Below are 16020 nucleotides of genomic sequence, written 5' to 3' on the forward strand. Positions count from 1 at the left end.
TCCTCTTTGACTCCAATCCGGAATAGCTGGTTAATGTGTGCCTTCCATTTAAGGTTCTTCTGAGAAACCATTCCTTGGTATTTAATTTTATCTACCCACTCTATATGTTGTCTCTTATAACTGATATTTTTGGGCTTTATTTTGGTATTACCCTTTGTGAACAAGATAGCTTTGGATTTGTCCACAAAAATGTTCAAATTGTGATAGTCCAGCCAGACCTCAAGATTAATTAAATGTTCGTTATTTTTGATATCATATATATTATGTGCACTCGACTAGAATTACAACATCGTCAGCATACTTTATAACTTTAACATTTTTTGGGAACACATTATGTATTCAGTAGGTATGTAGGTTGAATAGCATTGGACTTAATGGTGATCCCTGTGTGAGTCCACTGCTAGTGGTATTTGGGCCATGTGCTAAACCAGAGTTATCTTTGATAAACAGTTCTGGTTCTTATTGTGTTTATTAATGAAATATTATTAAATATATGAAATAAATCAAATTCATGTATGAAATAAATCTTGCTTTGTAAAAGGAAGAAGTCCAGGGGACTTAAATCGAGAGATCTTGCTGGCTATTCCATAAAAACACTTTACAATCCATTACGTAAGAAACCGTTCATTACGATATCGCCTTACGTTTATGGTACAATGCGGAGTTGCGTTATCTTGTTGGAGAAACAGTACCTTCTGAGCACCTGTTATCATTTTCGATTATATCTGTCAAAATGGGATTAACTGTCTCCTCTAATAATTCTAAATATGCTCCTCTGTTTAATTTTTTTTGCAAAAATAATGGCCCAACAATACGATCCCCATAAATTCCTGTCCATAAGTTTAATACATGGCTGTTGGGTATGTATTTCGTGGAAAACTCCAGTATTCCAGTTATCCGCCCAGTTGTGTCGATTTACAGAACCATTTAGGAAAAAAAATATTCATTCGAAAGATAAATATTAAATAGAAAGTTTGGATTACTATTAAACATTATTTTCTCAATCATTATCTCACAAAACCATGGTTGCCTGTCTGCATTATGTTCATCTATTTCCTTTACCAAGTGTATTTTGTAGGGTTGACATTTGTACTGTTTCAATACTCTGCGGACAGTTATGCGGGAAAAAACAGCCAGTTTATTGTCTGCTCGTAATACCTCTGTACTCCAGATAGTGATTTATGTAATTTTGCATTGTGCAAGAGAAATTAACATGAGGGCTTTCAAACTGAAGCAAATCGATATATGTACAGATAGTCAAGCGGCCGAGAGGACTCTTAGAAGCCCTAAGCGGACCTAGTATAGTGTGTGAATGCCGAGCAGAACTCGGCAAATTTGCAAAACATAACAGTGTCAAACTGGTGTGGGTTCCAGGCCACTGGAGAATACACGGAATGAGAGAACTGATGAACTGGCCAGAAGAGGATCAGCTTTTTCGCCCAGAAGTGCCCAAAAGCACCGCTCACGACTGGAAAAAATCCTGGATCCACACACATAACCTCTGGAATACAACATAAGTCTTACTAGGAGAATGTAATGATAGATCGCCGTACTAGGGGGTGTAATGATAGATCGCCTCCACGTGGTGCACTCTGGGTAACGCTAAATGGTCTATCAATTTTTGGACGCCAAACTAGCCGCTGAGCTCTCCTGGCAACCAGTATGATAAAGAAAAATAAGAACAGGAATCTCCATATAGAAATATGGAAAACTACAAAGGTGTTTATCAACACCATTTGACGAGACGTATCGGGCCTACCCTCCGTATATGTCAAATAAACATAGAAGGAATTAGTAGATCAAAATCCGAATTTCTTTCAAAACTACTAATCGAAAATAACGTTGACGTCATAACCATTCAAGAAACTCACGCACCATCGGAAACCGAGATTCTTAAGAGTGGTAAAATTCCGGGATATAGCATGATTGGAGCCACTTACAGCAATGTTTATGGCACTGCAACTTACGTGCATAACATTATACAAAATGCTAAGATGACGGACTGCAGCTGCGAAAATAATGTGTCCATAGTCTCTACAGAAGTGAATGGCGTAATCATAAAAAACATCTACAAACCACCATTAACTAAATGGCCAGGAGATGTAATAAAAGCTGTAGACAACCAACCTACAGTTTACATTGGGGACTTTAACAGTCACCACAACAAATGGGGATATGAAAACAATGATGAAAATGGGGAGAAACTACTGGAGTGGGCCGAAGCAAATAATATTCACCTTATCCATAGTCTAAAAGATAAAACTACCTTCTTTTCTAGAAGATGGCGCAAAGGCTACAACCCTGATCTATGCTGGGTTTCCACTAACTCACAGATGCAACCACTTCCAAGCTCTCGAACTGTACTTCCCAGTTTCCCTCACAGCCAACATCGACCTGTCATAATTGAACTAGGCATACAAATTCCTATCGTTGAATCCACGCCGAGACCCCGTTGGAATTTTAACAAAGGAAATTGGCCCGAATTCACCAAAGAGCTGGACACCTGCATTCGCTTCATTGACCCAAAGGCCAACAATTACCACCGTTTTTTAGGAATGGTTATCTCTATCGCCAAAAAACATATCCCCCGAGGTTTCCGAAAGGAGTACATCCCAGGCTGGACGGAAGAAAGCCAAAAACTATATGACGAATTTTTGAAATCAGAAGATCCCGAAATTGGTGACAACTTACTGAAGTCACTGGACTCAATAAGACTTAATAAATGGAAGTCTACCGTAGAACATATTGATTTCTCACGTTCCAGTCGAAAGGCATGGGGACTGATCCGCAAACTGGGCGAAGCAAGCAGAGCGCAACACTTAAACAAATCAACAATTGAGCCAAATAAAATAGCCAATAGAATAATTGAGAACTCCCGAGCTCCATCTGAGAAAACTCATACATCTACCGTAAAAAGAGCTCTTAAACAACTTAAAGCAAATACTCCCGCAACATCAGAATACTCACGTGCCTTCTCATTGGATGAAATAAACGAAGCGCTTAATCAAACTAAAACAGGAAAAGCAGCAGGCTTCGATGGAATGTATCCTGAGTTTATAGTCCACACTGGTACAAAAACACGACAGTGGCTCAAAAAATTCTTTAGCGACATTGTAAGTACAGCTGTGCTACCCCCAGAATTCAAAAGAACAAAAATTATCGCAATTCAGAAGCCTGGCAAAGACAACAAGCTGCCTGAAAGTTACCGGCCTATTGCCTTACTCAGTTACTGTTATAAATTACTAGAACGACTTTTATATAACCGAATATGTGACACCATTGAGGATGCGATACCAATTGAACAAGCTGGATTTAGAAGAGGACGAAGTTGCTGTGACCAAGTGCTGTCCTTAACTACATTTATTGAAGCTGGCTTTGAAAGACGCGAAAAATCTGCCATAACATTTATAGATCTCACGGCTGCGTATGACACTGTGTGGAGAGAGGGCCTTATTTATAAGCTGATGAAAATCATACCTTGCCTCAAAACTTGTCAGCTGATAAACAATCTACTGACTAACAGACTGTTTCAGGTATATATGAATGATGCACAGAGTAACGTTAGAAAACTTAACAACGGCTTACCTCAAGGCTCAGTGCTAGCTCCTTTATTATTTAACCTTTATACAGCAGATATACCTGAAACAAAATCAAGAAAATTTGCTTATGCTGACGACCTGGCCATTGGCTTCCAAGATAATAGTAAAGAAGCAGGAGAACGAGCTCTAAACGAGGACTTAACTACACTAAGTAACTATTTTAAGAACTGGCGCTTACGTCCTAACACAAGCAAAACTGAAACCTGTCTCTTTCACCTGTCGAATCAACTTGCGGGCGATACTCTCAATGTAACTCTAAATGATACAGCTATCAAACATAACAACAACCCCAAATATCTAGGCGTCACACTTGATAGAACACTCACCTTCAAAAGTCATCTTACAAACACAGCCGGTAAACTAAGAACAAGAAATAACTTAATATCAAAACTTGCCGGAACCACTTGGGGTGCTTCTGCAGATACTCTTCGGACCTCTGCTCTAGCTTTGGTTTTTTCAGTGGCAGAATATTGTGCACCAGTATGGCTAAATAGTGCACATACAAGCAAAATCGATGTCCAACTTAACCAAACCATGAGAATAATCACTGGAACAATAAAACCAACGCCAGTGAGATGGCTGCCTACTCTGAGCAATATTGCTCCACCAGATCTACGCCGTACAGCAGCATTAGTGAGAGAGTACCAGAAAATTGTAACCAACGTACAATTACCAATACATCAAGATATCCCAGACATCTCAAAAGAGCACCAGCGACTGAGATCTAGAAATCCTCCAATACGATCTGCCCGAAAAATTGGTAATTCCTATGATATACATAGGCAATGGACAACAAGATGGATGCCAACAGTAGAATCGGACTATATTAAGATATCCACCCCAACTCAGGGTTTCATCGGATCAAATCTGCCCCGGTCCACTTGGGCAAGGCTTAATCGTATACGTACCGGATATGGTAATTGTGCTGATTCGCTGTTCAGGTGGGGTCGTGCAGAAAGTCCACAGTGCGATTGCGGACAATCTAGACAGACCATAAGCCATTGTGTTTCAGACTGCTTGAATCGTGCCTACCGTGGAAACCTCCAGGACTTTGCGGAATGTTCCACAGAAGCAATTGAATGGCTATGTAAATTGGACATTAATATTTAGTGTCATTCATTCTGTCATCTTTAGTGTTTTAAATAATATATTTAATATATATGTAAATATTATTGTATTTGTATATTTATCGTACTGTGAAAGTCCATATGCTAAATAATAATACTAGGAGAATATACCTGATCAAGCAAGCTGAAACAGTCAATGATATCTTGCACGTGTCCGGGACATTAGATCGTAGTCGGCACACAATTTTGACGTGACAACGTCTTAAATTAGGTTGTGGCTCGGAGTCATTCATGAAAAAGTGTAACGCCCGCTCACGTCTGTTACAGTGAGTCACCGAACGAGAGAGAGGCCCGCCGGACCGGCGAATGCCTTGCGTCTCTCTCCCACTCAAACATCATCGGTCCGCTGCGCGCGCAGCACTAGAGAATTAGGCGCGTTGAATCGGTGCGTGCTTCCGTGCTTGTGTCTCTGTCTTTCTCGAGCGTTCTTGGCGTTCAAGACACATTACAGCAGAAACACTTCCTTTCATTTCATATTTCTCCTATCATCGTCCTATCCTCAACAAAATCACTCAAATAGAAATTAGTTAAGTTTAAGTTTATATGTACAATGTTTTAGTAAACAAAATATATTTCTATAGTTAAAATTTGTGCAATTCTTATTTTCATTCAATTCCTTGTTCCTATTGTGCAATTTAATAATATTCATATCAATAAATATTCTACCGAGAAAAAGACGTTGTCACGTAAAATCTTCGCCCGTAAAACCGACTTTACAGGCAACCGATTTTTTTAAGACTACCAAGGGACTTTAAAAACATATGGTATTTATCCTTAGACCTGTATAAGCTGGTACAGAGTTCCTGAAATCTAGAATGGGTATCCTGAATGAATGGAAGATGTACAATATGCCAATTGGGTGCAGTATGACCGGTTTATAACAGACCTCTCAAAAAAAATGTATTTGTTACCGTATCTCGACCGTTTCATAAATGTTTTATTTATATTACACACTTGAGAATGAATATCAGTCATGATATCTACATCATCTTCCGCATTTGTTCCACATTCAAAATTTACTCAGAATTATTTGTTGTAGTTTACAAAGTTCCGAAGAACATTAATTACAATTCATATACTGTAATTGGCTAGTTATTCTGGTTTACTAGTCATTACAAATATCTGTAATCTATTATGCAATAACAAGTTTTATTCTATTAATAACCGTATTTCTACTCTTAGGCCACAAACATTATGTCTCAAGACAAACAAAAACAACCGAGAAAAACCTCAGACATAAAGTAGATTTCCGTGTAACTCACTACGCTGGCGATGTGACGTACTGCATCAACGGTTTTCTGGACAAAAACAAAGATACGCTCTTCCAAGACTTTAAACGTTTGTTATACAATTCCAAGGATCCAAATATAAAGGAAATGTGGCCCGAAGGGGCACAGCATATCTCAGAAGTAAGTAAATATTGAGAAAGTAAAATCGTCGATTCGCGATACAAATTTAATTGTTTTAGATAACCAAGAGACCTCCCACGGCTGGAACCCTTTTCAAGAACTCCATGCAATCTTTAGTCCAAAACCTCCAAAGCAAGGAACCACACTATGTCAGATGCATTAAACCGAACGAAATCAAATCTGCGTCAGCCTTCGATGAAGAAAGAGTGAGACATCAAGTTAGTTACTTAGGTCTCGTAGAAAACGTTCGGGTGAGAAGAGCCGGTTTCGCATACAGACAACGATATGACAGATTCCTTAAGAGATACAAAATGATCTCACAGTTCACCTGGCCCAATTTCAGATCCGGTTCCGACAAAGAAGCCTGTAAAGTCATCATGGACGAGAACAAGTACACGGACGATGTCAAATACGGTAAAACGAAAATTTTCATCCGCACACCACAAACTTTGTTTGCTTTGGAGATGGCCAGGAACAACCTTATTCCCGGCATCGTCACTCTAATTCAAAAAACTTGGAGAGGTTGGATGGCACGTCAACAGTACAAGAGATTGAAAGCTGCGATGACGATATTGAGGGCATATCGCAAGATGAAGTTGAGAGAATATGTTTGTACTTTGCAGAGTAAATTTAAAAACGCCAAGAAAATGAAAGATTATGGTAAAAGCATTATGTGGCCGGCTCCGCCGCTGTCATTGAGAGAAACTACGAAAATTTTAAGAGGTATTTATAACAAGTAAGTATGTGTACAATCATTCTAAAGATTTAGTATCTATATTATATTACAGACCATCTCTATTATTCAGAATCTTAACTGTATACTACATTTGTCCGGACTACTGATTTTTTAATATCTGATTTGCTAATTATACTAAGACTTATTCTGTAAGAATTTGCTCCACTGTTTTTACAGTATTTTCATTTTATTAAAAATTTCGTGCATATCCAGAAAATATATTGAGTGACAAAAAAGGTAAACACCTACCATAATTTATCAGATTTTAATAATTTTTGGATTTAGTACGAAAATTCAAAAAATGTTTGATTAGTAAATAAACTTATTTAGTTTATGCAGATAGTGAGATCACTAGGTCTTTCTCTACAAACAAATCAGTTTTTCAGTCAAAGCATCTGCGGTTTTCTACCGAGGTAATATTCTCCTTTGACTTATATTTAGCTTTAGGTACATATTGCAAATATTATAAAATATTTACTTGTGTTGTAGATGGAGGTGCCGCATGATTTTGAACCGTATACCTAGGAATGAATGGGCGCAGATGAGGCTGAAAGTTATCGCCGCCAGTAATCTGATAAACAAACGTCCCCACTACGGTGTCAATCGCAAATGGGAAGGCAACTACCTCACATCTCATTTGGAAAACAACCAATACACAGTATACAATGAAGCAGTAAACAACCTAAGGAACACTAAACACTTTAATAATGTTCTCTTCTCCTCTTTCGTTACCAAATTCAACAAATTTAACAAAGTTGCTGAGAGAGTCATGCTAGTTACCGATCAGTCTGTTTTCAAGTTAGATACTCAAAAGTTTAGAAACATGAAAGAGGGCGTGGCGATCGGCGAATTGACTGGTATCAGTGTTAGTCCAGGACAAGACCAGTTGATAGTTCTTCACTGCCCAGGAGGTAACGATTTGGTGGTGTCGTTGCACTGTGATAGACAAGAGGACAGGATTGGTGAATGCATTGGTGTGATATGTAACAGATATTACCAGTAAGTGTATTTATTCAATTTACCACTGAATATATAATTTATAAATTGTGGAATGTTACCCAATTTTTCATGGAGACTGTGTGAAATTCGGTACTTCGATAGCCTTTAAATGAAACAAATTCTCACTAGTTTTCTATCCTTTGCGCTAGCCGTAAGAACGTGCAAAATAAACCTTTCAGAAAAATTTTCTCTTAAAATATACCTACATTGAAATGATCGAATTTTTTAAACCTCCCTCATTTTTTTGATTTCTTTTTTGATACTTTTAGTATTTATTTTGAAAAACTATATTAAATGGTGGAAGTATCATTGAGAAAACAGGACAGGCTCGATTTTGCGAGACTGTTTCTCACCCGTGAATAGCGACAGACACCTAGATGTGTAAAGAAGTTTGATCAGTTTAAAAATCTATTGAAAACTTGAAACTTGAAAACTTACCTATTTTATCACAAATAGTGCAAAACATTTTCACCTTCGCTATCTTTTAGTTGATTTTTTGCTTCCAATCCTTCTTAGAAAACTTGATTTTTCCGTTGCTACTGTAGACATTTTCACAAAAATAATAAAATGACTTTTTCTGTACACTATAGACAATAACTTGGAATCACAAAAGTTTAACAACCGACCATTGATTTAAGAATAATCATTAATTTAATAATTTAAGATATCTACCCTACCCCTAAAGTTTAACTTTGTTTTCCTAGAATAATTCATAAAGTAGAAAGTACTGGTATTATAGTATTTGTAATACTCAAAATAAAATAGGCATTAATGTAATTTTTTCTGGGAAGTCTATAATCTTAAACACCCGGCCGGTGATACCTGTAGTGATACCGCTCATTATGTTTATGGGTACAACAACAAAGCAGCTTAACAGCCTAATGTATACTTCCACATTTTATTTTAATGTATGTTACTAATATACTGCTATTCCTATATATCAAAATATGCAATTATATCCTCTTAAATCTTCAAATACTGCAAAGCATATGCATTTGTGAAAAACGAGAAATATGCAGCGTATATATGCATATGCATTTTGCATATAATCCAGTCTCTAGTAATGAGCAAATCTCATCAGCCTTACTTACACATTAATATACTACGTGATAAAACATAGTCCTCAGCTCTTGCTAACATACCATAGTCATTCTTTGCTACAAAACGAGAATACTAAGAGAAGCCATAGAAATAGATGCACATGGAAATATCAACAATATAGATAAAGCTCTAAACCTACCCTCATCATTATCATCATTTTGGCTACAACCCTACGTGTTTCCTAGCCTCCTCAAGAATTTCTCTCCAGTTGTCCCTATCCATCGCCTTTCTCCACCAAGCACGTATTCCCATATTTCTCATGTCTTTGTTGATGTTAATCAAGGAACCTTTTTCTGGTTCTTCCTCTTCTCTGACCAATGGGTCTATCAAGAAGCGTTTTTCTAGCTGGGTCATTTTGTTCCATCCACATTACATGTCCTATCCACCTCAGACGTTCTATCTTAATATTATGTTTTACGATATCTGGTTCCTGGTATATTCTATAAAGTTCGAAATATCGTCCTCCACATTCCATTGTCATTCACTGCTGCATAGATTCACCTTAGTACTTTTCTTTAGAAACATCCTAACATGTTTTCATTACTTTTGTTAGAGTCCAGGTCTCTGAACCATATGTTAGGACTGGGCGTATTATTATTTTGTAGTTTTATTTTTGTATTTCTTGATATAATTTATTGTGGATTAAAGGAGGAGATTGAGCAAAAAAAGGGAACTGTTGGCCGTGTAAATTCTGCAGTTTATCTCTGCGATAGTAATATTTCTAGTGTTAAGGAGCACTCTCGGGTATACAAATTCGTTCACTGCTTCGATGACGTGGTTTTCTATAACAAGTGGTCGTAGGATTTGTGTTGCGTGCTTATTTTCATATACTTCGTTTTGTTGGTGTTTATTATTAAACCCATTTTTGTAACTGATTCTTTTAATGCTACATACGCCCCTCGTACAGCGTTTTCCGTTCTCCCAACAATATTGATTTCGTTTCATTCAGTGCTAAAACATCTACTTGACTATGTTTAGTAAAGATGAGAGTGCTCCCGTTCGGTACAGGGTTCGGGTATTCCATGTTCCTAATCTCAATTATCGTTAATTTTCGTTTAGAGTCGTCGTCGTGGGTTCTATCCAGCTAATAGTTCCTGAGGTTCGGTAACATATACTTTTTTACAGGAAGAGGTTGTCGGCCTCCTAACCCCCAACCTGGAGGGCAAGAGACTCTTTTGTTAGGGTTGCCATACCTTAGTTTGTTTTAGTTCGCGGTTGATATTTTTATTTCCCAACTACCCACCGGTCCTAGGACCGGTTAAGGCGTTCACTTATCCACTACCTGGGGACGCGTCCGATGGGAGACATGACAACTCCACACCCTAAACCTACCCTCATTTAGTCGAAACTACTAGTTACACCCAAATAAGCAAAATCACGTACGGCAGTTAACTGGTTCTTTAAGACACTTATAATAACCCTGCCAGCTCACAATGATAGATATATTCAATGAGATGGCTTTTGGCCTATTCCACTGCGGCCGATTACATTCTCTAGCCTGACCCCTTTTTAAAAGGTTCAGTAGCCTCGACACTCAGCCCACTATGTGTATCCGCTATTCGCCCGAGTAGCGATAATACACATAATTGAATGTAAGCACATTACACACAAATGAACTTATCGAAAAGACTAGTTATTGGGCAAATTAAAATGATATGGAATTTCACAACTCCCGGTATATACTTTATAATTATTTCATTTCTGTTTTTAGGATTAAAAATGCTGACCTGCCTGTGAAAGTATCAAAGACTATATCCTGCAGCTTGGGCAACAAACAACGACTAATCAACATTCAAGTATCAGCAGCTGAGCAGCAGGCGACATTTAAAAAGGATGGTCATAACATCTTATACCTTCTGCCTTCCACGTTTTCAATTCTTGAAAACGGCAATAACCATATTAAGCAATAGACTGAGGTCTTACGCCGAAGAGTGATATCAATTTTATAGATTTAGGTTTATTCTACTTAATATTTTTTAGTTGAGTTGAGTTTCTACCGATTTGGGTCTAATGATGCAGAAATAACAATTTCAAACCGAAAAGGGGTGCAATCGGTATGAATAGTGAATTTATATTGCATGCTACGAAAATTTAAAGTTAGTCATCATAAAAGTTAAACAGAAAAGAAGATGGGTGAAATGAAAAATAAATCAATGCAGTAAAGTGAAGACGCTTAAACGGAAATCAAATAGAACTGATGTGAATCTAATATTTTTTATTTGAAAATTGCTTCGGTCACCTTGTTGAGCAGGTTTGGAGATTATTTATTAATAATTTTGTTACAGATCGGTAGAAACTTTTGTAAAAACTGTGTCATAGTAAGTTTTTCGTTTTTAACACTTTTATTATTGATTGTTGCTTTTCTGTTATGTCTCTATGTTGGGATTAGAGACAAAAAATTTATTTTATTTTCTTTCAAGTATTAAAATCTGTGCCTGGAAAGCTCACGTACGTAAAATATAAATCAACGAAGACAAGAATTGCAATCTAAACATCTAAAATTCAAACACTAGAACTAATAGTTCCAGCTGGCAGATTTTGGCCTTTAGATAGCGTTTAGTAACCAATACGAATATTTATAGGAATGTAAATTCTTAGTTTAATGATTGAGAATATTTTTGTCATATTTTCTAAGATTATTTAATCATTTTTTTGCTTACGTGATCTTTCTATACACTGACTTAAGTAAGTCTATTAATTTATTATCTATAGCAATAGATATTCTTAATAAAAATAATGCTTTGCAATATTTTTGAAAAACGCCTCTTTTTGTTACTGTTTTATCTCTTATGTACTTATACATACATAAAAAAATCGTTAGGTGCCTTTTTAATGAAGAGAAAGTGGTCAAAAAGTTTCATATAAATGTACTTACATGTTAGAATTGAAATCTTTTGTGGTCATTTTGAGCTTAAAATCATGAAAGTTTGAACAATTTCATTATTTATTAAAATACAAGAACAGTTTATTAATGAGAAAATATATTAAAACTGCAAAAATATTGGTGTAGGACCAAATCCTAAAATGATCAATAAAATCCTTCAAAGCATTTTTTACTACTTTTACAGAAATACTGTTTTAGTTGTCAATTTCTTTTACATACGCCTCTTATCTTTCAGTAGATCCTTCCTTACAAAGTCTTCTGGAAAGTCCATATTTAACTTTTGGAAACAATTGATAATCTCACGGCGCTAAGTCAGACTAATAGAGTGGATGGAGTGATACCTAGATATGCTACTTCGCTTAAACCACATTTTGACCTTTAGGAATTAACACGTTGACTGCCGTGAGGCAGAAATATTGTGTCTCAAGTCGTTTTCGATAACAACCGCGTGACACACCTTAGTTGTCTCGGTAGTAAATCTGCATTATAGACGCGTGTTTAAAATTGTTTGGTTTTTAGATCTGTGAACCATAAGTGGGTACTCGAGGCCTGAAATATACGTAGATAATTAAAACGAAACTAGAAAGAACGTGTTTATTAATTGAAATATAACATCGACGTCTGGTGTTAATACCAACATCTTCCCAGAAATGTTGACGATTGTCAACAACATTCTGCGTATGCTGATCAACGCCAAAGCCTAAAAGACGGCTGACGATTTCCTGCTTGAATTTGGTTATAGACATTTTTTCATTGGCTACTACTTTGTGTAAAATATGTGCATTCACTAATGCACTACCATCAAGAAGCCCAATGGTCAGCTTGGGGTAACCTTAATCCCTCTGCGTAATGAGGTGGTATAGGACTGCATTTGGTCTGAAAGGTCAATGCCGGCTTCATGCTTTTTGTAGTGTACAACAGCAGCAGGTTTTTGTAATTCTATATTGTTCCCAGCTCTCAGCAACTCATCAGTGTGTTTTGTGGATAAGGTAAGCACACATCTTCTGTCCTTCCACTTACTAATTATACCTGAGTTGCTTTCGGCTGCCTCGGTTTCTCCTTTTTAAACTTCTTTCAAGAACTTGTTTAGGATTCATCTTTCGATTAGATCGTGTAGTTCCAACCAAGTGAATGGTTCTGGCAATGTTTCTGAAAAACAAGGAAATATGAGCGAGCACAGTGGTAGTAGAGAAAGACCACAAAAACGATGGCTAGATGAAATCAAAGCAACAGTGGGGGAAGCTGTCACCAAATAACACAAAACAGAGAAAAATGGAGAACTTATGGGGAGGCCTTTGTCCAGAGTAGATACAGACATGCTATAGAAGAAGAAAAAATTTCTCGGCAAGACTGGAACAGATCCGATAGTCTTCCGAGACGGCATACACTAGACTGAGACAGCAGTGAGAACACTAGTCGGTGACACACAGCATTTGTTGCACGTGGCCATTCGATAAAATTTTATATGTTGAGACCGCGTGAGCATACGTTAAACTTAAACAATTTTTTTTTAAATAAAACACTCGAAATATTTCTTGGCTAATAAAACGTCTTTGAAAAAAAGTAAGATGGCACGAGGGACCGATTTTTTTTAATATGGCAGTCAACGTGTTAAGTGAAATAGTGTATGGAGTTTTGAAAATTCCATGAAATATTGTATTTCTGCTTAGTAGATTAGGAAACATGTCTTATCTTGACATTTTTATACCTTACTACTAGTTTGTGTTATTTTGTTTAATTATTTTATAGTTTTTTCTGATTGTCTCTTGCCATTTCCTGTTTTTTTTTGTTTTTGCTACGCTTTTATATATTTTCTCCCTTTTGGATTTTCTTCTTTTTCGTTCTTAACTTGGTTTTATTACTTACTCTTTCTGTTGTTTTACATCTTCCTAGTGCCTCTTAATTTTTTAGTTTTATAGCTTATAAAGTTATAAATTTTATAACTACAATTGTTAATAATTTTAAACTGCAGTTCTCTCTTTTATCTGATTAACGAGCAGACACTTTTGAAACCACTTTTTTGTATTCAGTATTTTATATCTAAATATGGAGATACATAATATGTCAAGTTCTTGTATCAATATTTTTTATATTGTTCATTTTTGTACAAAACTCAAAAATGTTGAAACACGTAAAACTAGTTGATATCGTATCGTATTGGGATTAATATTTTAATTAAAGAACAATAAATCGTCATCGTAAATATTTAGTTTAACACTAATCAGTGGCTCTTGTCAGTGGCGTCGCTACCGGCTGACGCATGGTTTGAATTATCCATCTACCGCAAAACCAATTTCGTGAGTATTTACAAATCTTTAATACATAATATCGATAATCGTACGAATTACTTAAAGCCTACGCAAAATCTAGTAACTCATGGGCTACACAAAACCTGGCCAATCTCATTATAATAAAACGAAAATATTATTCTTACTTAGTTTAGCGTTTGGTGTTTAACTGAATTCTAAGATGACTTTTGTTACATAGTACTGAATGGAACGATATAAAAGTACAGTACTGTTATGAAATCTATACCATTGAAATCACTTTGCCTGGAGATAATATAAAAATTAACGCACATATTTAACAGACTAGGCAATCATTGTGAAAACTACATGTTTGGCAATGTATGATGATTATTATTAATAAAAAATCCTAATATTGATGATATGCAAGAAAGTTTAAAGTAAACTTTCATATGGACATGTCTGTCACAAACTATTACGAATGTTTCGTAAATTATTCCAAAAAATGAGGCTTTGGATAACTTTATACAATGAATACCGTGATGTATATTTTTTTTATATTTATGCATTTATTAAGGTATCTTGAAATAATTAATTCTAGAAGAAGATGTAATTGTGATCATATTTTTATTAATAGATAGTATAAATACTAAAAAAGGTAATTTAGCGTCCCAAAAATAGAAATGCCCTTAGATAGTTGATTGTAGAAGTATATATTTTGCTATTATTCATTTTTAAAGGCTTTTATAGAGCGCAAGTTTACAGTTTTCTATTTTTGGGACATTTTATTTGTTTAGAAGTCATATTTAACACACAAAGTACTTATCAAATTATTTTGTATGAGTTCGTAATTTAGAAATGCCATATATCGCTTTTCGATACAAATTTAACATATCTTCCCCTGTTTTATAAATTGTCATTTCTTTTTCTCCCAAACGAACCAACAATTTATTCTTTCCTTCTTTACCAAAACAGGTTTGGCACTTATTTTCTATATTAGAGTTTTCTAGTCTTTAAAGAAATCATTTTTCTTGTACTCAAAATTGTCATATAATTCGTACATCTTACCCTGTATTTTCATTTGCTTCTTTGATTTAATTCGCAAGTTAATTATTTTCTTTACAATGTAAGTCTTAAGTACTGCATTCAAATATTGAACAATATCGTTAGATGTTTAGCATTTTCTGGCTAAGAGTTTGATGTGAACAACTTTTTTTAACGAAACCTTTTTTAAATCTCATTTTCAAGGAAATAAAATTTTATCAATCCCTGTTTTTGTTAGCAATTATACGTATATTGTATTGGTCATATGTTCAAAAGGAAAACTATGAATAAAATTGAACAAGCAACTGTCCATTTGTACAAATTGTTACACTTATTTTAGTGTACTTATATAATCTACGTATTTTTCACCCAATTTCTTTGTTAAAGTCCTTCCACATATTTGTTTAGAAGTTACTTCAGCAGTTTAGAGGTAAACCTGGTAAAAGTATAGGAAAATTTGAAAATTAAATCCAAAAGTAAAAATATATTACTTTGCTTTTATAGTACGCCCCATTGTTCTGAAACTAATTTAATAAAAATGTTTAACACAAATATATTTTTTATATTACACCCACATATACATTAAATTTTACTTTTATGTATGTTTACCTCTAAATTTAAAATATTTGTTGTGTCTGTGCACTCAAGTAACGTTGTAAACGAAAACAAAAATTTTATATTAATTCCTTGTGGCATTTTATAGATTTTTTCTACATATAAGTCAAAAAGTGCTTTCGATGTATTTTATATAAACGTTTTGAGAAGTTGTTTATATATAGTGCCATTATTTATATATATTTGTATATTGATTGTACCTGTTAGGAGCATATATTATTAAATAGCTAACATGTGCCTTAATAAAAGTAATTATAGTG

General features: G+C 35.3%; 1 protein-coding gene across 2 annotated transcripts in view; it reads left to right on the forward strand.

Moving 5' to 3' along the window:
- Myo31DF (Unconventional myosin ID) overlaps positions 1-16020 on the forward strand; it is a 112522-nt gene extending 96502 nt beyond the window's left edge. For both annotated transcript variants that reach the window (XM_072542645.1, XM_072542650.1), the window contains 4 exons: positions 5909-6135; positions 6195-6871; positions 7361-7870; positions 10683-16020. In XM_072542645.1, the coding sequence (XP_072398746.1) occupies positions 5909-6135; positions 6195-6871; positions 7361-7870; positions 10683-10881 (1613 nt within the window). In that variant the 3' untranslated portion in view covers positions 10882-16020. The remainder of the gene's footprint in view (positions 1-5908; positions 6136-6194; positions 6872-7360; positions 7871-10682) is intronic.

Source organism: Diabrotica undecimpunctata, chromosome 1 (genome assembly GCF_040954645.1).
Source record: "Diabrotica undecimpunctata isolate CICGRU chromosome 1, icDiaUnde3, whole genome shotgun sequence".
NCBI classification, from domain to species: Eukaryota; Metazoa; Arthropoda; class Insecta; order Coleoptera; family Chrysomelidae; genus Diabrotica; species Diabrotica undecimpunctata.